Source organism: Tachypleus tridentatus, chromosome 10 (genome assembly GCF_004210375.1).
Source record: "Tachypleus tridentatus isolate NWPU-2018 chromosome 10, ASM421037v1, whole genome shotgun sequence".
Lineage (NCBI taxonomy): Eukaryota > Metazoa > Arthropoda > Merostomata > Xiphosura > Limulidae > Tachypleus > Tachypleus tridentatus.
This window is the reverse complement of record NC_134834.1, coordinates 171,637,972-171,665,788: the sequence shown is the minus strand read 5'-3', so window position 1 is coordinate 171,665,788 and position 27,817 is coordinate 171,637,972. Positions and strand designations below refer to the sequence as shown.

Genomic DNA, 27,817 nt, shown 5'->3' with positions numbered 1-27,817 from the left:
CAATAAAATCAATAAATATTTCTGGACTTATTAAAATTGACCACAGTGTTTTTCTGGTTTTAAGAGATCATTTTCGCCAATAGAAAGATACATATCTAACGATTTGTTTGTTTTTTAATTTTGCGCAAAGCTACTCGAGCGCTATCTGTGCTAGCCGTTCCTAATTTTGCAGTGTAAGACTAGAGGGAAAGCAGCTAGTCATCACCACCAACCGCCGACTCTTGGGTTACTCTTTTACCAACGAATAGTGGGATTGACCATCACATTATAGTGCCCCTACCGTTGAAAGGATGAGCATGTTTGGTGTGACGGGGATTCGAACCCGCGACTCTCGGATTACGAGTTGAGTGCCTCAACCTCCTGACCATGCCGGGGATATCTCTAACGATCGGACCAACGTGTTATTATAAGTCAAATATTTAAATGGGACACCCTTGTGGACTCTTCTTCATTCCTACCAATATAAATAATCTGACGTCCTGTCTCTAAAAAGGTGCAAACGATCTAACACAAGTTTCTTTCTAACAATCATACTGATGTTTCCAACAAATTTATGTTATAGATACATGACAGTGCTCATTAAAAATAATATAATGTGGTATTAGGATGATTTGGTGGATATAAATGCAATTCATCGGAAGCAATGACATTGTAAAATTGGATACTAATAACAAACGCATCCAATGCAAGTACTGATAGATATTACCTAATTTAGAGGCTAGGTCGTCAATACGAGATAAGGCTTGTGACAGATCAGAGCGACGATGTATAACTATCTCAATTTCACCAACGTTAAATCCAAAGTCCATCATATCAATATCAATCTTAACATCGTCTATTTTATACGATTTTCTTTTCGTTTTGAAAGACGCGAAGTTGTGGCAAATGGAAGACACAATGTTCGACACACTCATATTGCACCGGCCAAGGTAAGGCTGTAGAACTTTGGTTAAAAGGTCATAAATCTGTTCTTCAGAATCTGTTTCACAATACTGAGATGTGGAAGAACTTTCATCTCTCTCTTCTGGTGGATATTTTAGTTGCCATATTCCGTCTCTTTGACGTAGCCAATAATCTTTAATGGTCAAGCTGTAGTCTTCGGTGTCGTAATAGTCATCTTGAAAATGTTTTTCTTCAATTAATGTTCCACCAAGGCTCTCAATCAATGTTTCACAATCAGCAGGAACTATGAATTTTCTTTCTACCTCCAACGTTATTTGTTTTTCAGAAGAACAGCTACTGTCCATTTGATGATCTAAAGGCTTTTCTTCTTCCGTAAGTTCATTAGCATTAATATCTCGATGAGCACTTGACACATCTTCCACTAATTCTTCTTGCCCATTATAACAGGCCTGCATTTCACCAGATTCTAAGCCATGAGATGTACTGCCGACATCTGTTTGTAAGGGAATACATTCTGCTTCAAGTTTCACTCCCTCATGATGTATCAACTCCTCCACTCTTTTTTCTTGGGTTTCCATAATGGTTGTGAAGCAGTTTCCAGGCTCTGATCAACAACACTACCGTGAATCGTCAATTCTTATGTACTAAGGAAAGTTTCTCTCTTATGGGTGTGATTTTAATGGTCAATGATTAGGAAGTCTGTTTCTTCTACTCTATTCCCTTCGTCTATTTAGGTATACTGGAGTTTCAGCAGACAGCTGCAAGAAAAGAAATTTTGATTGACAGGAGCAATATAACACACATAAATAAGAAAACAATACTTCCTCTGAAAAACGGAAGCTAGGCATAGACCTCCTGTATCTCCAAATATGTGAAAACATAAATTGTTTATATGAAAAATAGAAAATAATATGAAGTTAATTTTCATCTATAGTGAAATGAAGTTGGCAAAATATTTAGTTTATCAAAATTTACCTATCGACTCAACAACTATAAACAAATTAAACCTACATTTCATCAAAACAATTAAGGCTAAGAAATTTGAGACCCAGTTTTGTTAAAGAACAATAAAAAAACTGAAGTTTAAATATCTTCCCTAAGAGATAAATCAAACCCTTTTTTAAATTTATTGTAAACGGAGTGGATAACATCATAAAAATGGTGACGGATAACCACGTTAGGTTGAAATAGCGTTATTATATACTCTTCTAATTGTAGAAAATCCCTAAAGGACTAGATAAATAATTTAGTGTTTAAAAATATAATAGGCCTAATACCAATTTGTTATGACAAGTATAACTGAAATATGTAATATCAATTTATGGTACATGGATTTATTTAAACTGCTAACGCTAACACAATCGAAAGTTCGGTACCATGTTTGAAAACATGTCTGAGAATCATGATTAGATAGGTTAAAATAAGAACCATAATTGTTCTATCCTAAACAAAGTCTCATGTCATAAAAGACCTTTGCAAGTTTTATGTGTATTTTTTAACTAGAATCACACGGTATTATGTTTGAAAATCGTGTTCAGAATTTAACACTTTATAGAAGGTACAAGTGTTGTAACAAAGGGTTCTAGTATATACAAATGTAATATCACACACCAATGTTCGTAATAATAAAACAATACGATATACGATGGCAAATGTTTTCATTTGCTTTGAAATTATCCCTCTTCTTAGACACTCTTGGTATTTAAATATATAAACAATACAACAAGAGATCTCGAAATTACTTATCTGTAAGTAGTTTAGCGTCGCAAAATATTCATAGGTGATTTGGACGAACTTATTTCCCCGATTATTCAAAATAAATCAATTGTAAAATATGATGGTAAAACATAATACATATAAAAGTACTGTCTTTGAATAAGGTCAAGTAACTTAAGAGTTAAAATTCTAAAAACTCGAGTTACAGGATGGAGAATATTATATATCTCAATTACACTACATCTGCTGTATCCAGTGCCAACGCGGCTTTTCGCCCAATACCAGGACTCATCAGATTGACTATGAAACGACAGACAAAAGTAGTGGTATATGATAAAGTTGGACCCTCAGAACAACTTGAATTAAAACATGTCTAAGATTGTGCTGTCTCCAGATTGTCGAAGCGACAACACTGAAGCAACACTCGGACACTTGTGACTTAAGTATTACAGTTCTCAGACATTGGAGGATTACAAAATAAAATTATGTGTAGTAAAACTGTCGTCTATGTGAGACCTTTCTGTAACCTTTCTATCTCTGATTACCGTGCAAAGTAGATGGCTGCACACTCAAATGGAACTCAGGATCCAAGTTCGATTCCCGCTGATTGAAAAATTGTATGCAAACAATTTCAGAGTATGAAAAGTTAAAAGTACTTGCAGCAGTCCATCCACACAGTTTATTGAGAGCAATTTAGAGATGTTGCTCAGCGTATATCTTATTAAATGAAATCTGAAAGTTATTGTCCTAAAAGGTTGTTTATAGCTATTGGAGGAAGTTGTTCAGTTCTAAACTGATCTCAGTGCTATAAACTGAAATACAAGACACAGTCCTGACTTATATAAAAGTTCTTGTATGAAGGACTATGACAGTGTTGATGGCATACAGACATGGAATAACCTTTCCACTAGAACGTTACGGATAAAAACGAAAACGTAGAAAAAGTCCACATGACTCAACTCACAATATACAGCAAAATACTGAACCTTCAGGTAACACAATGTGATTCTTTTTAACTGGCATTCAAAGTTCTCATGATCACCAGAATAAATACAGGTTAAAGAACCACATCAAGACGTTTTAGAGTATCTGAACCATTGACAGTGAATATATAGGACAGGGTTTAGTACACAACACTAGTCTGTCTAGACATAGCAAGTTGGTGTGTAGATGTATGTGCTAAAATAAGCATTCTGATTCTTTCAGATATTCCATTTTTTCAGTGAATTTTCCCTTAGGGATCATACTTCTTTATGGGGGAGACAGACAAGTAATAATCTCCAGCTAAAGGAATATAGGAGATCCGCTTTGAAGAATTTGAAATATTATATGGAATCACCCAAATAGGTGTCTCTAATGACTTTCGACTTCAAGAGGAGTTCAGTTTCGTGGTCATGATCTTTCAATCGACAGGTCTCCAACGTTAATTGGTTTACTAGCTATGAAGAATCAACAGGTCTCTCTAAGCCCTTCTTGGTAAAACAAAACATTCATCTTATAAAGGGGAATATCTGATAAAATATGTAAAATTATAGACCACAGTACGAATATATAAGATGTTAACTTCGTGCCCACATAGTTTCCTGTACATATTCATTTGGGAGTTGTTGTTTTTCTGGTGAATTAAAGCACGTAAGGAAAAAAATCCGGTTCCCATTAAGCACACTCGCAGTGGAGTCCTACAAAGAGATGTGATACGCTGTCAAATCCCATAGTGGTATAGTCAGTCTGTAATATTATAATGTTAAAAATATCAGGTTTTTATATGCGTTGTGTGAAGAGAATATGTTGTTCTTTGTAATCATTCTGCTTAACCACAAACAAACGCACATTTTCAAAAGCTCCACACGTTGAAAGCAGTAAAACAATTCCATGGTTTCGTGGATACTGTACCTGGACACCAGTACCAAATATGATCACATTCGATAACGGCACTTGGATGATATAATGAACAGTCAAAATATCAAATTGAAACAAACCCAGGACTTCCCATCCATAGAAATTCAAGACCTGAGTGGTTTGTTGCAAGTGGTCACATACCATGATTCTCGTCTCCCCTTACCAAGTTGATACAAACACTAAACACATGAATGGATGTTTTTATCCCAGCCAAGATAAGCCGCACAAGCAGACATCGCTGGGAGATTCCCTAAAAACATGATGCAACACTATGTTGAAAAAAGCTAATTATGTCCAATTATCCAACAAAGTTCTTCTGTCTTATTGTTATGATGTAGTAAAACTGCAGTCAAATGAAAAAATATTTTTTTTTCTTTTATAAAATTCTTTCAAGTAAATGCCTCTCATGACTAGTTTTGTAATTGGGCTGATTTTATGAAATAATGTATAATGTAAAAAATAAGAGCATGCACAGTATAATTTTGACATGTTTGTGCGAATTCAGAAAAGTATAAGAGATAACATTTCTACATCATATAGCACAGAGCTCGTTCCGCTTGTATTCTACTTTCAACATAATCAGAGGTTAGTTGTACGCCATCTTTTGTCTATAAAAGACCAAACAAAATATTTATTATATACTTCTTCTAACTCTCATTTCTGCAAAAGAAAAGAACAACGGAAATGCTACATAATTTTTTTATATTCAAAATATATTTTCCTAAAATTTAGATATCAAATAAATATGAATTTGTGGCTTTAGTGTAATAATCTAATTACAAAACCACTGTAGTTATCTCATACAACAATTATTTCTCATTACATTTTCAAGTTCCAAAATAATGAAAAACTCTTCTAATGCCATAGTTTCTTCAATGCTAAAACCGTCACAAGCTCACTTAGTTACAGAAGCTCTATAGTGAAAGTAAACACACAGCTGTACCACAAGTTACTTTGTTTATGAATTTCGTGCAAAGTTACACAACGGCTATCTGCGACAGCCGTTACTAGTTCAGCAGTACAAGAATAGACAGTTTTGTTTGGTTTCTTTTGAATTTTGCGCAAAGCTACACGAGGTCTATCTACACTAGCCGTCCATAATTTTGCAGTGTAAGACTAGAGGGAAGGCAGCTAGTCATGACCACACACCGCCAACTCTTGGGCTACTCTTTTACTAACGAATAGTGGGATTGACCGTCACATTATCGCTCCCACGGCTGAAAAGGCAAGCATTGTGTAAAACAAGTCACACACGTGTGTATGTGTGAAAATGTTAAGTGAATTTGTCTAAACAAATGGGGGAAAACGGTATGTTTCACATAACACATTATGCAACATGATGCCATATTATTAGCAGAAAATACGTCATACTTCAAAAGATGAAGTATTCATAACTGCTGCTACCAAAGTCGTAGATCCTGGGGGATGGGGGTATACACCCCCCTTCATTTTAGGGGGGTACAGTGCATACAATCATCCCCCATACAGTTTGGTCTGTTGAATTGATTCATTGCATCACAGGCCTACAAATTGTGTGTTTGTTCTTGTGATTCTCGTGTTCTTACCAATCGAATTACATAATTAGGCCTAGATGTATGCTTTTTCAGTAGCCGAAATGTACATCTTTAATATAGGTGTGCTTCTAAGCTTTTCGATCTAAGCGATATTTCGTAAGTATTAGTCAGTAAGCCTAAGTATACATGCAAGTATCGAGGCAACAAGATTACTCTGTGACTGCATGTTTACAGCTTTCAGGTTCACGTAATCAGAGATCACCAATTTGCAAATTGAAAAGTCCACGTAAGTGGTTGCAAAAACCATCCCCCCCATTGAGTGTAAAAAATCTACGCCCTTGGCTGCTACCTAATCAATGTTCCACCATGAACAACCTCTTCCGCACAGTAGCACTACAAAACAAAATGTTATCTAAAAACAAATATTCTCTTCCTAACTGCTACTATAAACATGATGCACACTACGTTGAAAAAAGCTAATTATATCCAATTATCCAACAAAGTTCTACTGTCTTATTGTTAAAACTGAAATAATAGTTATAAAAACCGAAGACCAGCAATTATATATCCAAAACTTGAAGTTGTATGTTTAAGTTAAGAAATAATGAAGAAATGAAAATAAAGACACTAATTATAAGATATGTCTATCATTAAATATAATTGTTTTGGAAATATCCAGCACTGAAAGAAACATCAGGCGTTTGTGTTAACCACACAAGGTCCAAGACCTTGAAGCTGTTATCTTGACTTACTAGCTAAAGGACTATTAAATACTGATAATATTTCAAGGACGTATCATATGAATGAGTAAGAAAATTACACCAGATGGTAATAATCACACACAAAAAACATTAACACGTTGAAAATGTTACATATTCAAAGGCACATGACTAACGCATGCATAGAAAAACCAATATTTTATAATACGTATAAAGTTTGTTGTGTAAGAAAAAAAAAGTTTTAAAGGCACGTGATCAATACTGCAAATCACCTTGGTGGTCGTGTACATCACAAGAAATGCCCAATACTTTCTTGTCTTTGAATGCTTTTATACGTCCTTCATGCATTACCTGGGTAGAAGAAACATACCTCAGCACAAATACACCTTAATATAATCAATTAATAACTGATTGGTCATCCTCCTTCTTGTCATAATAGTGAAATATTACATATTTTCTCATTGTTTTATCACCGTGTAAGAGGTAATCTAGTAATCTCGTAGAGAAATATGACACACTTAGTGTACGACCATCTCTTACACGGTAATTTAGTAGTGAAATATGACACTTATTGTTTGACCACCTCTTACATGGCGATAGTAATCTGGTAGTGAAATATTTTGCTTTTTGTTTAGAATAAAGCACAAAGCTACACAGTGGGCTATCTGTGCTCTGCCCACCACAAGTATCGAAATTCGGTTTCCAGCGATGTGAATCCACAGACATACTGCTGTGCTATCAGTGGGGCAGGTGAAATATTACAAATTTTCTAATTTTTCGACCACCTCTTACATGGTGATAGCAGTAATCTAGTAGTAAAATAATACTTTCAAATTGTCTGTCTGCCCCTCAATTAGTAATAACAGTAACTTGGTAATGAAATATTACACACCTCTGTATTATTTAGGCACCTCCTACACAGTAATTACAGTACTGCTAGATCATCCCTTAGTTTTGCGTATATACAACTGTATTTTCTTTTAAATTGTAAAATATTGTGTTGTAACATATCTTATTACTTCTATCATTCGACGACTTATTTGTGATTACTTGCTGAAAATAATGAATTGAATTAAACTCAGTGCTTCAGAGATTACAGTATTCATAACAACTGCTCCTTCCTTAACTGTGAAATTACTTGACCAATCCCAATAAAAAGATAAAACACAACAATATGCTGTCCATCTACGAAATGTTTTTGTGTCTTCTCGTCAGAGGTATTTGGTATGCAGATGGGATGTTCTCTTATCTATTATTACTTTAATGGCTGTCCTGTCACTGTGGGAGTTCTTCCACGTTACGTGGTCAAGTAAAACCAGTGATGGTTCTACCATCATTGATACTGCTGAAGTAGTCTCTATAGGAATTCTGGATTCTACTGCAGGTAAGACTGTCAGTTTTATGGGGCTAGATTCTTTACATTAGGCATTTGTGACTACTTGGGAATACATTCGAACAATAAACTGGTAGTAGACATTCCACTTGTTTTCAAGTAATATATTCAAAACAAGTCAAATGGAAGTAAAACATTTTTTGCACTACAGGATATCAGAGTCGTATTTAAAACTAAACAATTTTATCATCATACACAGGCTGTTTCAATTACTTTATAGGTCAACTGATAAGACGGATTATGTCTTATCTACTATATTATCACAATACAATCAGTGATAAATTCACTTACGTTACCCCGTGGGTTATCACAATGCTATCCATAGCTATAAATAATTGTCTCATTTTCGTCAAAGTCCACACAGGCGGGTTCAATTACTTTAGAATACAACTGAAAAGACAAATTATTCTTCTCTACCTATGTTGCTATGCTACAACACAAGCTTTCAAAGTCACTTTAGAAATCGCCTCTTGAGGTTAACTCACAATCACACAGTTTACGTTCACTAACTTTCCTTGCAATCTGTATCTGCACATATTTATAAGACACGACAGAAAAAAATCCAAAAATATCAATTCCTCTAGTGGCAACAATATTCACATAATGAGGAAAATCTGGAAGCTTCCAATAAAATGACGTTAACAATATTACAAAAACCTAGTACAACAATGAAACTACATACAGAACATATGACTCGTACCGAGTCACACATCGAAACTTTTCATAACTACTGACTGTTCTTTCACAAGCATACTTCCAAGACAGATTTTCGTGGATGAAATTTTATTTAAACTGTCTGTCCTTCTGGACAACCCTTCTCAACACACGTATTTAACTTTGGGATTCCTCCTTTACTGCCACAGGAATTGTTCACTCATAGTATGTCACCATGATAAAATGTGGACTTTTCGGCATTAACCCCATAACAACGTTTCATTTTATTACAAGGTTATTTAAGTTTTTCTCAGGTAAACTCGTGTATGACGTCCTTATTCTTCAAATCCATAGAACCTCTTTCAATCCTTCAGAAAATATCAAAGTGTTTAGTTCTACTACGTCTATGAAACTAGGTGTAAATTTATTCATAACTAACATCAGGGGAAGTGTTTCAGTTCATGACTGTACAATGACCACCATTCTTGTTATCACTGGAAATTCAACCTATAATGTAATAATTGTCATATAGTGTACAGGGATTCCTGGTCATAGAGAGTGAGGCTATTTGAAGCTAGTCTAATTTCGCACCTATGCCTCTTGGATGAAGTAAGTCTCCAATATGTATTCTTCCTTGATAACAGTTACTACCCATCATAACATACATAGGTTTCCTATAGTAACTTCTAAATTTTACTTCGCTAGAAATTTATGTTCACTTGCTGGTTGCATCAATCCACATTCTTTATTTCATGTCTGCAGACAATGCCTCACCTATAATTGCCAAATTGGGTAGAACTATCACTACTATAGAACAAGAGTTCAGCAACATACAGCATGATTTTCCCATCAGTAAAGCCATGGACTCGTGGATAGTTTTCTTCAAATAATGAACTTCTTTCATTCGAGGCACACACATCATTAACAGCTAAACTCTGCACCATAAATCCAACTAGCTCCTGCTTTCTTAGTGTTTAGTTAGTTCTTTGTGGTTCCTTTGATGTGGTTGAGCTTTGTGTTTTTGACATATTAACAGCAGTTGATTTCTTCCAATCTCATCTGCAATGTTAATATTTTCTACAGCATGGCCATGGTACTGAATAAACATAATAAAAATATGTATGTTAAAAATCAATAATGACAGAGAGTTTTACTTTAAAAGATGATTGCCAATTACTTTCATTTGTTTCTACATCCAAAAAATCCAGAAACAAGGCAAGTAACCATTGTTAAGATACCAAACCTGAAAAATACCACCCACCAATTTGTTCATCTTTTTCCTTCTTATTATTGGAATTGAAATAATTCTATAATTACTTTATCACTAACGGCAGTTTAAACTTAAATTTAACCGATTTGTTTCTGGGCAGCACATGATACCATCACTTAGTTGTAACAACTAGATATAATTAAAAAAGAAAATTTTTGTATAAGCAAAAAGGTTCATGTGTTTCTAATAACGTTTGTTTTGGGTTTAAAACCTTCACATTCTTTGTTACGGTGTATTTCAAATAATTATTTTCATGTTTCTAGATTTACTCATTTAGACTAAAAGTTATTTTTCGGAAGAGCAGTTCTACTATTTTGTAAGTAGAAATATTTTTAATTAACTGTGGCGCCAGTGCATTAGATCCGCATGCGACGTATTCATGACGTCATAGATGCACCCTGAGAATGGAGAAAAATAAAGTTCTCCATGACAGGAAATCGTGACCCCTATTGCAAAGCTACAGGCACGAAAGTACAAAAAGTTCGCAAATTTGGGGATTGCACGTCTTGTAATAAAAACGTTTTTTAGGATCATATAAGCAAAAATTCCATTACAGCATGTTAGCTTTATTTTTTTCCTGTTTCTTCTTTAAAATTTTTAGGTACAAAGTGAATCAGTAATTATTAGCCAATAATAGATAAACATTACATGACTTTAACATTTAGAATACTCAATGCTTTGTACAATATACAATCAATGTCAACCCCTAATTTGTGTATGAAATGAAGAGGTAGGACGATCAATAGACATTATATTAGATTTTATTATACACATTCATAGAACACACTAACTTTCAGTCAAAAGAAAACATCGCAAAAGATGTAACAACACATCTTGTAAATGTAAAAGATAGTTTTAGATATAGATGTGTGCTTAAGTTAAGGTATTATGATTGAGATGGTTTAAGTATAAGAAAATGATTAAATTTAGTTATTTATACAAGTGATAATTTATTGGAGGTTTGTTTACTTACCTGTGTACGAACCATATATTGTGTGCCTCAACTGTTGTAAATTGGCGCTTGTAGTATTATTGCGTCATGTTACGATAATTTTCAAGATTTTATAGTGTTTTTAATAGTGTAATTATATCACAATATCTCAGTGTGCAGAAAATTCTCGTCCTTGGTCAGAGTACAAATATGCATACCAGCTGTAGTTCCGGTAAGTTACTAAGATAAACAGTTAAATATACATATACACTGTGTGTTTAGCCATAAAATGGCATATAGTAGCATTTTGTAAAACTGAAAGTTTTTTTTTCAATTTCGACAAAGCTGCGTAAGGGTTATCTACACTAGACAAACACCCACCCAATGCCAACTCTTGGGCTACACGTTTATCATCGATTGTCAATTACCACTGTCACATTATAACGCTTCCACGCCTGAAAGGGGAGCATGTTTGGTATAACAGGAATTCGAATCCGTAACGCTCAGATTAAAAGTCGAACACCATAACTACCTGACCATGAGGGACCTAAAATTAAAAACTATCACTAACTGTATTTTAACAAGTGATAAAAAATAATTATTCTTGTCAACTGGGCTCCAAAGTAATTGAACCAGTCTGTGTGAAATTTTGATGTAAAAGAGAATTATTTCAAGCTTTGTATACAACTGTGACAATCCAGGGAAACGTAAGTGAAGTTATCACTGATTGTATTGTGATAACAGATGAGAGAAGAAAAAACATCTTGTCAGTTGAATTCTAGAGCAAATAAAAACTAGTCTGTGAAGACTTTTGACGGAAAGTTAATTGCTAAAAGATCTAGATTCAAATGTGATATCCTACAGCGTAAAGAAATTTTTATGCATACATTTAACTTGTCTTGAACATATTTTAAAACAAGTGGACTGTGTGCCATTTATCATCAACAAATCACAAACACCTGCTGTAAAAGATCGCAGCCCTATAAAACTCAACAACAGCCCACATATACATAAAAACCTTACACATGACAGTGACAAAGAGAATGCAAACAAGAATATAGAGATTATGCAGCTTATACAGTTATCTGTATATACAGATAACCTCTCTATGACTTTTAATATCTAAACTTAATGTTACAATGTGAAATGCATATTGAATTTTAATATGGTTCCAGTTCGAAGTTATATATTCCTGACTCTTAGTATAAATTTTGTTTATCGTATCACGTAGTGTATCTAATGGCTTAAGACTCACATATATGAAGAAAATAAAGTTGAACCAAAACATGTTTTCATTATTACAAAGTATTACAGGCTTTTGTTACAAGGTAGATCAAACTCACCATCATTGTAACCATTGTGTACTCATGCATTTTATAATGTAGCATTAAATTTTAATTTTAAAGCCATATAGAGGTGATTATGTATCACCCCCATATTCATGTTTACATTGTTTTTGGTACTGCCACCCCTACATCATTTCCCTTTAAAAATGTTTTTAATATTTTATATAATAATTTCACCTTTGTCGTATCCTCTGGGAGATTTTATTCCACACAGGTTTTAATCTGCAGTTCCGCGTAATATTAACAACATGAATACCCGATATTTTACTATACCACTCATTTACTCCTAATATTATTTAAAACTGAGCTTGATATGTCTAACATTGTACTGCTATGTCATAATTTCTTGGTTTCTCTGTTGACCAATGTCGAACTGGCCACGAAAATTATTTAATTATATTTGGTGGTGAAATAGCTGGAGTAGTTTAAGAAGGTCCTTCAGTAACATATGGCACAACAGTAATGGTAAGAAGTATAGATCATATAAATTTTTATAATCCTAATATGTAATAGATGGTATTTTTTGTTGGAAGTCTTGGAAACATGCAGAAGGTGTGGCTGGTTTAACTGATTTTATTTTCTAATTTAATGATCTCGTTTGTTTGTTTTATTTAAGCACAGAGCTACACGATGGGTATTTTCACTCTATCTACCAAGGGGAATCGCATTTCAACTTTTAACTCTACAAGTTTATTAACTTTCCATTGACCCACTGGACGAAATTTCTCTATTCAAGTACTTATCTAATTTTATCATTACAACCTTTCTGTACTTTGTTGATGTCCTTCCGCACTTCCTCAAATTTGTTGTTATGCCTCCGTAAGCCTCTAATATTTTCTTTCTTTCGCTAGTTATTTTTTCAGTATTTTGAAATTCTACTAATTCCTTGCCTATTCTTCATTGTCTTTCAATTTTTTGCTTTTTTCTTGATCATTGTTTTAAATTTCTTAACTCTTTAATTATTGCGTTTGGAAGTAATTTCACCAAAAGTTCACTTTGACACTAGTGTTGCGATGTGTTCTATCACTTATATCATTGGACAGGTTCTTTTACATCGGTTATGGAAATAATGCAAAATTCAGTCCATGTAAAGATAACTGGTTTATATATATATATGTATTTTTTTTATAACGTAGGTTACAAATACTTGCACATAGTTACAGGCCTAATTTAACCAATAAAGTTTTGACTTCCAATATACATTTACTTACTAATCATGCACGGGTCTCCAAACCATTTTGGACAAAGGCCGGGAGATGTATCTTTTTAGTCTTCACGGGACGAATGGATCGTGGTAAAATTAACTAGGGATGCATACACGATCAGAATACATCACTGATTTACTTCTCATAACAGCACATACAGAAAATATTTAAGATGTACAATCATTATTTTCAGCATCAGTGAGAAACATGAAACTGGTGCTTTTCTGACAAAATTGCACTTAATTGAGGTTCAAAGTTAGTGCTCCCTATCAACAAAAGTGATTACAAATGCTCAGATATGTAACTAGATTTCACGTACTTCATCCTTCAAAATGTCTTCACAGAAACAGGTAGTATAAAAAACTGAAATCAATCCACGAGCAAAGTGTTTAAATGCCCATACTGATCGATTGGAAAGCATTTATAGAACTATATCAGTTTCCATTATATGTATTTGTTCTTCAACACGTCGTTAGATTGCAGATCAGTCACTTCCATTTGAACTTCAGGTGGCAGTTCATTAATAACACAATCAAACGGGTTTTGGAAGATCCTTATTTCTGTTGCACTTACATCAAGATCAGAAAAACGCTTCTTGAACTGAACTTTAGGTCAGAAAGGATACCTTAAGCAAACCTGCGTGGGAATGGGGTTTGGTTTGAATTTCGCGCAAAGCTACACGAGGACCATCTGTACTAGCCATTCCTAATTTTGCAGTTAAAGACTAGAAGTTAGTCAGCACCACCCACTGCCAACTCTTAGGCTACTGTTTTACCAACGAAAGGTGAGATTGACTGTCTCAATATAACGCCCCCACGAATGAAAGGGCGAGCATGTTTGGTGTGACGGGGATTTGAAACCGTCTCACTCAGATTACGAATTGAGTGCCTTAACCACCTGACCATGCCAGGCCGCGAGGGAGTGGGGATCCTACTTCTTGCTTGAACTTTTTACAACATGGAAAGTGTGTGAAGCAACTCCTCATCAATTGGGAGTCAAGAAGAATTCATTTTTGCCAAAATGCTTTCACCTCGGTTTACATATCGCAGATAGGGGTGGTTTTGTTTTGTAATCTAAGATTGGATTCATTCAGATACATGGTCAAGTCTACAGAAAAAGCTAATTTACAAAGCCATTCGCTGTTTGTGAGCAACTGTCAAGGGCGGTTCTTTCCATTTAAAAAAATTCAATCTCAGTTCTCAGATCAAAAAATCGCGTCATAACCTTCCCACAGCTAACCCATCGAACTGAAGTGTGGTAGGGTAAGTCGAAATATGTTACTTTTATTTCCGCCAAAAATTCACAGAATTGACGATGGTTGAGTCCATGAGAGTGACTGAAGTTCACTATTGAAACTACAGGCTCCATGACACATGACAGATCCAGATATTTTCCACAGAGTATCAGCTGATGAACGATGCAGTGAAGAACCGTAGGCTTGAAACAACTCGCACTTTCAACAACTAAACAAATGTGCCAAACTAAACCTTTTCCTGCACCACACGTATTTTTGCCACCATCTGTTGTAACGCACTTCAGCCGTTTCCATTCCAGGTTGTACAGAGTAAGTAATTTTTCGACCTTTTTGAAAATGTCCTCACCTGCGGTTGTTCCATGCATATTGTACACAGTAGTTAATTTTTCAGTCACTTCAAAATTAATATTGACTCTGCGAATGAACAACAGCAACTGTGAAGCATAGGTCACATCTGTTGACTCGTCAAGCGCGAGGGAAAAGCACTCGAACTCTTTGGCCTTGTCCTTCAGTTGAGAAACAATATTGCTTCCAATGTACTCGACTCTTCGAACAACTATATTCGCCGAAAGGCTAATAGTTTTAAATAAGTCTACTTTTTCTAGGCACATTTCTTTAACCGCTTTAATTATACATAATTTAATTAGCTCACCATCGGTAATTGGTTTTCTCGCTTGACTAACGAGTGCGCCACTTAGTTTGTTTGTTTTGAATTTCGCACAAAGCTACATGAAGGCTATCTGTGCTAGCCGTCCCTAATTTAGCAGTGTAAGACTAGAGGGAAGGCAGCTAGTCATCACCACCCACCGCCACTCTTGGGCTACTCTTACCAACGAATAGTGGGATTGACCGTTACTTTATAACGCCCTCACGGGCTGAAAGTGTGAGCATGTTTCATTATTTATTATAATATTTAAAAAAAATGTTATTATTTTAATAAACTTTTAGCGGGCCAGAAAAACGGAAGTCGCGGGCTTTGGAGATTCCTGCTAATGGAGTCAAGATTAATATACAAACCAACTTGTACAATTTCAGAGCTAATAGATAGAGTAACCGAATATACGTAAGATCTAACACTGAACGAATACTTTACTAACTTCTCAATCACTAAATACAATGTTTTACCGATTCTCGATTACATACTTAATGTACACATCGAGATCCGGATATAATTTTACCTCACGCTTCTTCTAGATAGTATCTGAATTAAACCACTGAAGATACGATTTACAAGAACTGCATCTTCAGGGCAAAATACTAAGCTTCTTATTACGTCCGTATAAAATTGCCATGAAATGAGTGATTGATAGTCAGTTTTAAACACTATGTATCACATACAGAAATAAACCAAACTCGTAAAACATATACACTACTCAAGTGTCATATATTAAAAAGTCGACATCATTCAAATTCCATACATTTACAAGACTGTTTCATTAACCTACATAAACTATCTTTGATCCTCTAGTTTATGATTTACAGATTGAAAATTGTTATCTCGAAGTTCTAAACTATTATTATTAAATGATAAACTACGTTATGAGACAGAATTTTCTCAACATGTAAAGTAATGAAAAGTTTTGTTTGTAGTTTCAGCACAAAACTACACAATAGGCTATCTGTGCTCTGTTCACCACAACTAACGAAACCCGGTTTCTAGCATATGGTCAGTCCACAGACATGCTACTGTAGGGAAATCAAAAAAGATTTATGTAATTTAGCAACTTAAACGAAACTTCAAAATATTTCATGGGATCGGACGACCATACCAATAATTTAAGAAAGGCTAAAAAGTTCAATATTTTCAATTTTTAATAAACATTGAATTTCACGTAAATTACTTAAATTCTCTGTTTAGAAGTGTTTGGTATTATAATTTATCCTGGATGAGCCTCCAATTTATTATGTTACATATTACAATTTCAAATATCCTGAAACTGAGTTAAAATGTAATTTATAATTGGAAGTTAATTAAATTTGTCAACAAGATACATTTTTCTATCTTAATACAAATATATTTTAATACACAAACAATTATAATGAAGGCTGTTATCCAACTGAATATTTTATCGACAGTTCACGATTAGCAAATAAATATCACTTGATATCGGTATAGTTGATGTAACGGGTCGCAAGCTATCTCTTGTTAATCACACGTGATTTTTTTTACAGACGAAGTTATCAATGTCTTCATAGAATACTAACGTTGGAACTTAATTCGCTGTAGTTAAATGGTTTGTAATCGAAATCTATAAATCTTCCTTATCAAGTATCTAGTTTCCCGATTAATGAGTGTTTATCATAATTACAGATTCCGAGGTTTATAGTATACTGACTGTACCAAACCAACAATATACGAGGTCTGTTCAAAAAATACGCGGACTGACGTCATAAAACAAAATGTACTTTATTTAGAAGTTACAGGTCTGGGACCCCTTCAAAGTACTCTCCGCCCCAACGCACACACGTATCCCAACGGTGTTTTCACTTGTTGAAACAGTCCTGGTACGCTTCTTTTGTAATGTTCTCCAGCTCCTTAGTCGCATTTGCCTTAATCTCGGGAATCGTCTCAAATCTTCTTCCTTTCAAGGGTCTTTTGAGTTTGGAGAACAAGAAAAAATCGCAAGGAGCAAGGTGCAGGTGAGTAGGGGGGTGGGGAAGAACAGTGATCGAGTGTTTGGCCAAAAACTCACGAGTTCTGAGGGCCGAATTTCGCAGCAACGCGGTGCATCTTCAATTTTTCGGTCAAAATCTCGTAACAAGATCCAACTGATATCCCACACTCTTCAGCAAGCTCCCTGACAGTCAGACGTCGACTTGCCCGCACCAGGGTGTTGATTTTGTCGATGTGTGGGTCGTCAATTGACGTGGAAGGACGTCCAGGACGTTCATCATCTTCAATGGACTGTCGACCATCCTTAAAACGTTCATGGCACTTGAAACATGCCATACGCTTCATAGCAACATCACCGTAAGCCGTGTTAAGCATAGCAAAAGTTTCAGTCGCAGATTTTCCAAGTTTAACACAAAATTTCACAGCAAGTCGTTGCTCCTTCAGGTCATCCATTCTGAAATCCGCCAAACGAAAAAATCGCACTTCATTTAAGACCGCGTAGCTAATACACAAATGAAGATATCTGCAATTGGGAAATGGCGTCGTAATCAGCTGATCTGTGCGAACCTAGCGACACCAAGCGGATTCCCCTGGAACCAACTGGAGCTGCGCAATTCAAACAGTCCGCGTATTTTTTGAACAGCCCTCGTAAACTCTTTTTGGCGCGTTGATTTATAAACTTTAAGAGAGGTTGTCAAAATTTCAGTTGGCCACAATACTTGACGATAGACCAATGCTTTCGTAAAACATATATTGTTGATTCTTACACTCGAGAATCTTCTACAAATACATATTTAACAGTAGAAGATACATACACTTCTAAATAACTATAACTATAACAAATATCGATATTAAAATAAATATCTAATAGCAAATCCATTACAGAAGAAAGTCTTCCCCGGAAAAACACACCCTATACGATCTGTAATATTGGCTAAACACCATCAAGAAACAATAATAATGATGGGATGTGTGTATATATGTACAAGGGTGTGTTATTTCCGCAATTTTCCGTGGAAAACACTAGAAAACTAAGAAACCAATTCTTGGAACACTGGAGAATTTTTTTTTTTAACCAGTGGTTTCAAGTATTATTATTGTATCGTTTTGTTCCTTAAATGACCACCTACAGTTTATTATCAATAATTTTCATAGTCTATTCATATAACATACATTTAAAACACAAAATATATCAGAGGTCGAAATAAAGCAAATGCGAAAAACATGCACCGCACGCATATTTTTCACGTGTTATGAGGAACGTGACAAACGAAACAACTGATAATTTATTTTCGGATATTCGTGTAAACCTTCAGAAGACAAAGGCTATCTATGATAGCTGTTCCTACTTTTGAACTGTTAGTTCAGAGGTGGGGCAGCTAGTCAACAACACCCCACCCACCCTTGCCAAATCTTCTGCGACCGAATAGTGACTTCACTGTCACTCTTATGACACACGCACTCGCAGTCCTAACGTGTAGTGTATGTGTAATAAGAGAAAGTGAGGGCTGAGCCCGAAGATCCATAGTTCAAGAATACGATGGATTTGTTTGTTCAATTTATCAGAAAGCAACTCCAGGGTTGTTTGTAATAGCTGTCCCTAAATTTGATAAAATACGTTAAAAGGAAAACAGCTAGTCAACAACAATCACCGCTAAATATTGGGGAACATTTTGTTAGCCCTCCGATGAGTTGATGTTTCATTCTGTTATATAGTTTTTCCATATTTACGATATTTACCTAAAATCATGAGGTATTATTTTTAATTGCATCATTAACTTACAATGCTAAATTGAGGGGTTCAATTCTTTAACCAGATGTGGATTTGCTGCGAGATGCCCGGCACAGCAAGGTGGTTAGGGTTCTCTACTCGAAATCTGAGGGTCGAGGGTTGGAATCCCCGTCACATCACACATGTTCACATTTTCAGCCGTTATTATGTGACGGTCAATCCTACGATTTGTTGGTAAAAGAGAAGCCGAAAAGTTAGCGGTGGGTGGTGAGGACTGGATCGTTCTCTCTAGTCTTAAATTCTAAATTAGAGACGGCTAGCGCAGATGTCCCTGGTGTATCTTTGAGCAAAATTAAAACAAACATCATTAACGCATTTTGTACTTTTCATTCAGTTAAGAAATAATTACTGAAAAAATTCAACTGAGTCATATCTAATATGGGAGGAAAATCATAAGAAAACTTGTTTTTCGTGTTTTTTAATATGTATAATCGTAATTTCATTCTATAACTATTCTAAGTATACGATATGGTCTATGGCTAGCCAAAACAATGAGACAAACATCTACTCATGATAAACAAAGATGTATTTCTGACACACGTAATTACGTTTACCATTGAACTATTCATGTAAGTTAATAATGCGCAAAACAATTTTTATGATCACAATCGAGAATTTCTCATTTAGTCTTAATTAATTTGAAACTAAGTTCAATAAATTATTTCAAATAATTACTTTTTATTAAATAATCAAATGATACTTATCCCTTGTCATTTAAATTTTTAAATATAACATCTACAAAGAAAGAGAGGAGGAGAACATATAGTTTTGTATTGATACTTTTATTAACAATATAACTATTTAAAATTTACTCTACAATAGCTCGGTTGGCATAATAACGTATTAATAGTTACTGTACAATTTATGAAGAGAGTTTGCTTGTTTTGAATTTCGTGCAAAACTACTCGAGGGCTATTTGTGTTAGCTGTCCCTAATTAAAACTAGATGGAAGGCAGCAAGTTATCACCACCCACCGCCAAATCTTGGGCTACTCTTTTATCAACGAAGAGGGGGACTGACCGAAACATTATAACGCTTTCACGGTTAAAACTGCATGCATGTTTGGTGTGACGAGGATTCAAACCCGCGATCCTCAGATTACGAATCGAACTCCTTAAACATTAGATCATGCGGGACCAGCTTCACAAGGCATATCTGCTCAAGGCTAACCCTAACTTAAACAATAAACTTGAAAAAAGACGGCTAGTTAACACCACCTACCGGCAACTCTTGTGTTGCTCTTATCTGACCGAAAATTGAAATTTAATGGCTACTCTTATACCGACTCGAAGCCAAGGAGTGCGTTTCTTATGGCAATGGACTGCTCTAACCTCTGGCCCATGCTTGGTTTGAAGTGAAATAGACTTCGATATGCACAGTTCAAAAGAAACAATATAATTAAAACACACGATTCTTCTTTTTTCTTATTTTTTTCAAATAAAGGTTGTTATTCAGTAGTTGAAATAATATTGATGCTTTAACAATTCTGTGATCAAAAATATTATTTTTTAAAAATTAGTGTGCAAGTGTTAAAAATCTCTAACATGCTTATTTGATTGTTTTTGATTTTAGGGTAAAGCCAAATAAAACTATCAGCTACCCTACGCGGGAACTAAGCCCTGATTTTAGCGTTGTAACTCCGTGAAACTACCGCTGTTTCAACGGGGAACATCTAACATGCCAAATTTATTGAAGAAAATATTTCCGCATAAAGTTCACACAAGGGTCAAACTAATATTTTCAGAATTTTATCATACATACCAGTTTACTTTTAATTATGTGTCTTCCCCATGCTATATATGGTTAACAGCTTTTTCGTACATTTGAGTGATGTACAACGGCTGCGTAGCTTCAGTTATTACAAAGTTCATTAGGAAACTCAATGTTAATCCCCACATTGTACGTTCAAACTGGGATAATATACACTAAAGCAATCCCCGGTGAATCAGCAGTAAATCTTCGGACTTAATAACTCAAGAATCCGAAGTTCGGCCTCTTCGTGGTTGATAAAACACACACAGCTAATTACGTACTTTTGTGCTAAAAGACAGCAGCAAAGACGACCAAGACACCAGGTAAGAATACCTTGCACATCATAATTCTTTCCTCATACTTTCTTATATATGCTGTATAACAACAAAAGTTATTTTTGCCCGAAAAATGAATTAAATTGCACACAATTAATAATTTATTAAAAAGCAAACATCTGGACCTTCCTCGTTTATTCAATTACAAAATTAAACACACACACACACAATTGAATGAGGGTTGGTAACTACAATTTTTCACCATCTGGTACACTTCAGCTCTTACCTGTCAACTTGAAAGGCCATTACGACGTTCTTAGACATATTATTCATCAATCATTAATAAATTCAGAGTACGATGGTCAACACTGTGTCAAACGAAACAGTGCAGGTGGTGCTCATAACATCATTATTTATTAACATCAAATCGTACAAATCCAAGCAGGTGTGTGCGTGTGTTTATCGTATGTAATGTCTTCGTGAGTGAACGTAAAGAATAATTAAAGAAGTCTTAAAAACTAAGAGTTATTCTTGTGTTGTAAAAATATTCCACCTGGAATATCCTTGTTTTAAGTGTTATTACAGTTGTGTCTATCCTATTTCCATAGGTCTTTCACTCGTTGTTATTATTATAGTTACGTCACAAGATTATTTTTTTCTAGGGTAAACAAGTGAATTGACTGATTGATTATTTAGAATTAAGCACAAAGCTACACAATGGGCTATCGGTGCTCTGCCCACAACGAGTATCGAAACTCGGTTCTAGTAATATGAATCAGCAGTCAATCCGCTGTGCTACTTTTTGTCTGTGTGTGGAGAGGGGGACAAAGAAGAAAGCGAGTTATTTTTCAGACACTGTGCTACATAAAACTATGTAATGTTTAACAGTAATGAAAAAATACGCCCTATAATCTTCAAAGTGATCGAGTGTTGTTTTAATACTGCAAATTAAAGAACATAAATTTTCCTTCGTGTACAAATTTTGTTTGTTTGTTTTGAATTTCTCGCAAATCCAACACTATACCCTTAACTGATTTCTTATGAATAATCATATCCAATGCTCAATTCTTTGCACTAAAATAAAAAATGACCCTACTGTCATAAAAACAATACTTAGACACTTCATATTTTAAATATTAAAACAGTTTGTTTGATTTTGAATTTCTCGCAAAGCTACTCGAGGGCTATCTGTGCTAGCCATCCTAATTTAGCAGTGTAAGACTAGAGGGAAGGCAGCTAGTCACCACCACCCACCAACAACTCTTGGGCTCTTGATCGTAACTTTACAACGCCCCCACGGATGAAAGGGCGAGCATGTTTTGTGCGACGTGTATGCGAACCGGAGACCCTCAGATTAGAAGTCGCACGCCTTAACCCACCTGGCCATGCCGGGCCTCATGTACAAGTACGGAATAGTGTTAACATTCTTCTACAGGGTGGCCCGTAAGTCCCTACCCATCCATATATCTTATGTATCCAGTGTATTTGTGTGCTGTCCCTCATTCTCGCTGCATAATATTATGCGACGCCATGTTCTGTAAGACATTTTCCTCAACATAGCAGGGGTTATTGTTTCAAATGCCGCGGTAACAGCTGCCTTCAACTCATCATTAGTATTATAACGTTGTTTAGGCACAATAAATGGATGGATGGGTAGGGACTTACGGCCCACCATGTAGTTACTTCGAAAACCAAACTTTCTGCATAAAGAGTTATTTGAATTTCTAACAAACATTTTGAATGAAAGAAACAAACCTTTTATGTATATTTCACTGGCTTGTTTCTATCATCCGCACCTGTAACTTTTGTTCGGCCTTGGCTTCTCGCCAATCATTATCATATTGACAAAAAAGAATTGTTATAAATTATACGTTATTGAAAAGTCGTATTTAAATGTTAAATACTTAATGATGTGCAGGTGGAATGATCGTTTTCACCAGCGAGGTTGTGCATAAAAAACATTTTGACAGAAACTGCACGAAAGAAAATAAACCATTAAGCAACATGATTATATTACAGATTTATCTTCGCCAAAGATAATATTGAAAATATACTCTTTGACGCAGGGCTATATTACGTTCTCTGATTCGTCACTTTCTGCTGTATACTGCAGGTTCGCCTATTCAGAACTCATTAGCACAGTCTGAGTCAGCAAACCAGAGAGATACAATACAGTAAGGCATCATATAATGGTAGTATGTATGTAATATTTATGATGTTTGCTAGTCTGTAACATAATTATTAAAGTTGGTCCGTTGTATAATATCGAATAATAAATTAGGCGCAATGTCATAAAATTATTCACACACCTAAATTAATTTAGGTTAGTATATGTGGAGTTAAAAGGCCTCAAACCCAATAAACATTAAACAGCATGCTAGACAACCCATATAAAAAGGAGAAAAAACGTTTCAAGCAAAAATAAAGAAAATCGTTAATAACAGTGAGTACACACAACACATATATGCAGTAATTATTCTATACGTTTATTTTACACATTTATCAAAGACAAAGCTAATATTTCTATATCGAGATTAGTGATTAAAGCATATCATGTATCCTAGTGCAACGATTTTCAAACTTTAGTAACCCAAAGGCTCCTTTTAATTTAATTTTTTTTTCGTGGCCCCCCCAAACCTACCGATATTTTTCTTTAAAAAAAAATCCATGCATGTGAAATTGCATATTCCAAAATTAAATGTTTGTATTCATATAAATTTCATTTTATTATATGATTTTATTCTATAAATCGTACATTTAGAATTATTTTTCTGAAATTTCTAACATGACTAGTGACACCCCATGGGCCCCAGTTTAAGAAATGCTGACCTGGCGAGTCGCAACATTTCTCTCAAACGTTGGAGTTTTATTGGAGGCAACGTGATTATGTACAAAACGCATGAATATCAAAGAAAAAAACCTAACACTGTAATGACACCAATGCTAAGAGCTGAACCCAATTTTCTGGAAAACAATATTTTTTCGCAATGTATGTGTGTATATATATAACAATTACACTACGTATGCTTTCTAGTTTAACACAGGTTCTATCCCTTAAGCGGAGATAAGGAAATTTGTTTTCTAGGTGGCAGGATAAAAAACAAGACATTTCGCACATTGCTTTTTTGGAGGAGTTGTACATACTATTCGAATCCGCTGTAACTAAATGTGCAATCAATGTGATAGTATGAAATATCACTCGTTAGTTGAAGTCGAATTTCGCTTAAAGCTACTTGGGGGCTATCTACATCAGACCTCCCTAATTTAGAAGTGACAAATTAGAGGGAAGACAGAGCGTCAACAACACCCACCGTCAACACATGGGTCATTCTTCACCAACAAACACTGGCAATATTGTTCGTAACATTATAATGCTCTCATGGCTGAAAGGGCGAGCGTGTCTGTTTGTTTGCTTCTGAATTTCTCGCAAAGCTACACGAGAGCTATCTGTGCTAGTTGTTCCTAATTTAGCAGTGAAAACTAGGGGGAAGGCAGCTAGTCATCACCACCAACCGCCAACTCTTGGGCTACTCTTTTACCAACGAATAGTGGGATTGTCTGTGGCATTATAACGCCCCCAAGGATGAAATGGCGAGCATGTTTGATGTGACGGGGATTCGAACTCACGACCCTTAGATGGCGAGTGAAGCACTCTAACCACTTGGCCATGCCGGGCTTGAAAGAGAGAGAGAATTTCACTATGGCTGCATCATATTACCAGCAACGGTCACATACACAAATTATTTTCTTTTTTTTTTATTCTCAACTCAAATTACGCGACTTTTATTTCAATATTGCTATCATTACTGTCTTTGTCAGCACCAAACTTAAATTTGAGTACCACCAGAGAATCTCTAAATTCAATAGATGGAATCTCCTCAACAAGTGCTGTTAAAAATCGCATTAACAGCGGCTGTCAATACTGCAAGTCGAACGTCTCTGAATCTTTCATATACAGGTAATCGAGAAAATAGAGGTGACAAAATACGAAGTACTGAAGAGTGTTAAAGTTCCAATTAAGGTGAGCGAGGGTTAGCGTTATCTGTTGTAGATCTAATGGGTTCTGAATTAACAAACAGATGCAACGATGAACGGAGAGAAATATGTAGTGGACCCGTCAATTACATAACATAAACTGTGCAGCTTCGACTACTTATGCGGCGAACTATAACTCGACCACTTACTTCCCGATTTGTAAACTTTAACTTCTAGACGTCATATCTCATTGTATGCCATATCCTGTATTTTTTTTTTTATCTCCGATCTCTCGCTAAAAGGAACCTCTATTGCAGAAAGAGAGATACTGTGTTAAAACCAAGTAAAACTTCGAGGCTGTTTTAAGATAATCTCGACACTATTGTTCATAAGTTCTCGGTGCTGACCTTAGACATGCAAGATATATTATCAGGTTTACTGCCGAAAACATCGCTAACAGCAAAAGTACTCAATTTACGAAACAGTAAGAACTGTTAATTTAATCAGCCTTGCTCCCTACCTGGTTGATTTTAATTTTGATACAAGTATGTATCCTGCTCTGATAAGAAATCATTGTTATTACGTCATACACAAAGTAGTTGTTTTTAGAAGCAGAACACTGCAATTTCAGTCATTTTTTTCAATTCTTAAAACAAATACAGTAGCGTTTTTACTATAAATGTGTTTAGTTTTAAAAAAAATCAGTCAGTGTTTTAACTACTTAAATGCAGTATGTTATGTATGCTACAAGATATGTAGAGACCTTTTAATAACATTTTGTTTAACGCTACGTTCTGGTTCACACAGTGATGGTGATTCGTGCAAAGTTACACAAGGAATATCTGTATGAACCTTCCCTAAATTTGAACTGTTAAATTAAACGGGAGGCAGCTAACTAATAACACTCACCACTAACTGTTAAGCTATAGAAAGTGAATATTAAGATGTGACTCACTCACATCTCCAAAGTGCGGGTTCGAATTTGCGGCAGTATGGTGCAAATAAGGTATACTTGGATTCACAATACGGCACACACTAGCAACTAAGCTACGCCCAGTTTACTCTCAAATCCAGTTTTCTTAAACGTTACATGTTTTAAACTAGTTCTCTTACGCCTCTTTATCTTCTATGTAATAAATACATTTTAAATAAGAAAAGTATAATAGAAATCGTTAGGAATTACAAGTTGAGTCACCTACAACATTAATAAAAAAAATACACCTTTAGGTACATGAAGGCAAACAGGGATCGAACTACAACATTGAGGAATTTCTTTTTTAATGACTTTCTCGATGGTTCATCTATATTCCTTTACTATGACCACTGAACATACTACATGGATTAAAACAGAAAGTAAACAAATAATGTGGAAATACACCTTTACCTGAGGTAATGTAATCGTCGTGATAGCTTTCCTTTGAGTGAATGAAATTTGATTTCATCATTTCAATCCCTTATACACGACATTTAGATTTCTATAAAAGCCTAATTATACAATCCAACAACAGGAAGATGAAAGTCACATGCAAATAAACTACATTTCAATACGGGAATCAAACACAAACCATTAAATATTGTACGTGCTAATATACAAAACAAAGGCTAAGAATATCAATATGAATTTATATTTATCTTTTTTTACATACAAAAAACAGGTTCCCAACAGAGATCAAGTACTTACTACACAGATATCAATTTCTTTTCTTCAACAGAGGAGTTATCTGGACAGCTAGAATAGCGACAATAAAAGGTGATAAGGAAACAGAGATGTTAACCACGAGCTTCATGCGATTCGCTCGTAGAATGAAGTCCTTGGTGGCTCGCAGAACCAAAAATATTTGTTCTAAACTTAGTTCACACGTCCAAAAATAAATCCATTTGACCATCCTGTTTATATAGCCTCGGGATTTATGTCGTTACACAGTATTATTTTTAGTTGTTTCCTTGACCTTATGCATTGACCTATACTCACAAGGGAATGACTGTTTTACCTCCGTCTGCGCTGTCTGTATTCACTTCGTGCGCTTGTCATGTACAAGTGCAAAACAGACAGTTGCAACACATGAAATTGCTAGCCAAGTCATTTACATCAGTTAAATATAGCTACGTGCATCAATTAACATACACTTAAACTTTTGTGGATAATGACTTTTCAGTCAACCAGGGTATATATAATCAATTGACTGCGCAAGAGCATCGCCACAGTACCTACACTTCTTCCCGTAATAGGGTTGAATTTTTTGTTCTATACGATTTGTCTCGATCAATTGGAAAGATGCAGGACCTTTCTCAACTAAGACAAAATTTGTATATGTAGCATTCATATAATCATACAACAAAAACATTATACACCTTAGTGTTCTGTATATGATTAACAGGGTTACTTATTCATAACTTGCTTAGATTTCACAGCTGTGCATAATTTAATCGCAGTGTTATTCTCACTGAAGAATAGGGCGTCAAAATGTAGACATTTACTGCGAGAACCAAAATACTTTGTTAGTGAAAATCAAAGAGCACTTACCGTTTCAACTGTATGACCGACACTCAATTATTTGCTTTGTTTTAAAATTTCGCTCAAAACTACAAATTGAATTATCCATG

The 27,817-nt window shown here is 35.1% G+C and overlaps 1 protein-coding gene across 10 annotated transcripts in view; it reads right to left on the bottom strand.

Moving 5' to 3' along the window:
* LOC143230912 (thiamine-triphosphatase-like) overlaps positions 1 to 27,817 on the bottom strand; it is a 64,680-nt gene that overhangs the window by 7,966 nt on the left and 28,897 nt on the right. For 6 of the 10 annotated variants that reach the window (XM_076465220.1, XM_076465217.1, XM_076465216.1 and 3 more), the window contains one exon: positions 707 to 1,661. The exons of 2 other annotated variants lie outside the window; for them this stretch is intronic. In XM_076465220.1, the coding sequence (XP_076321335.1) occupies positions 707 to 1,481 (775 nt within the window). In that variant the 5' untranslated portion in view covers positions 1,482 to 1,661. 2 more of the 10 variants (XM_076465218.1, XR_013016686.1) reach the window with 2 other exon arrangements.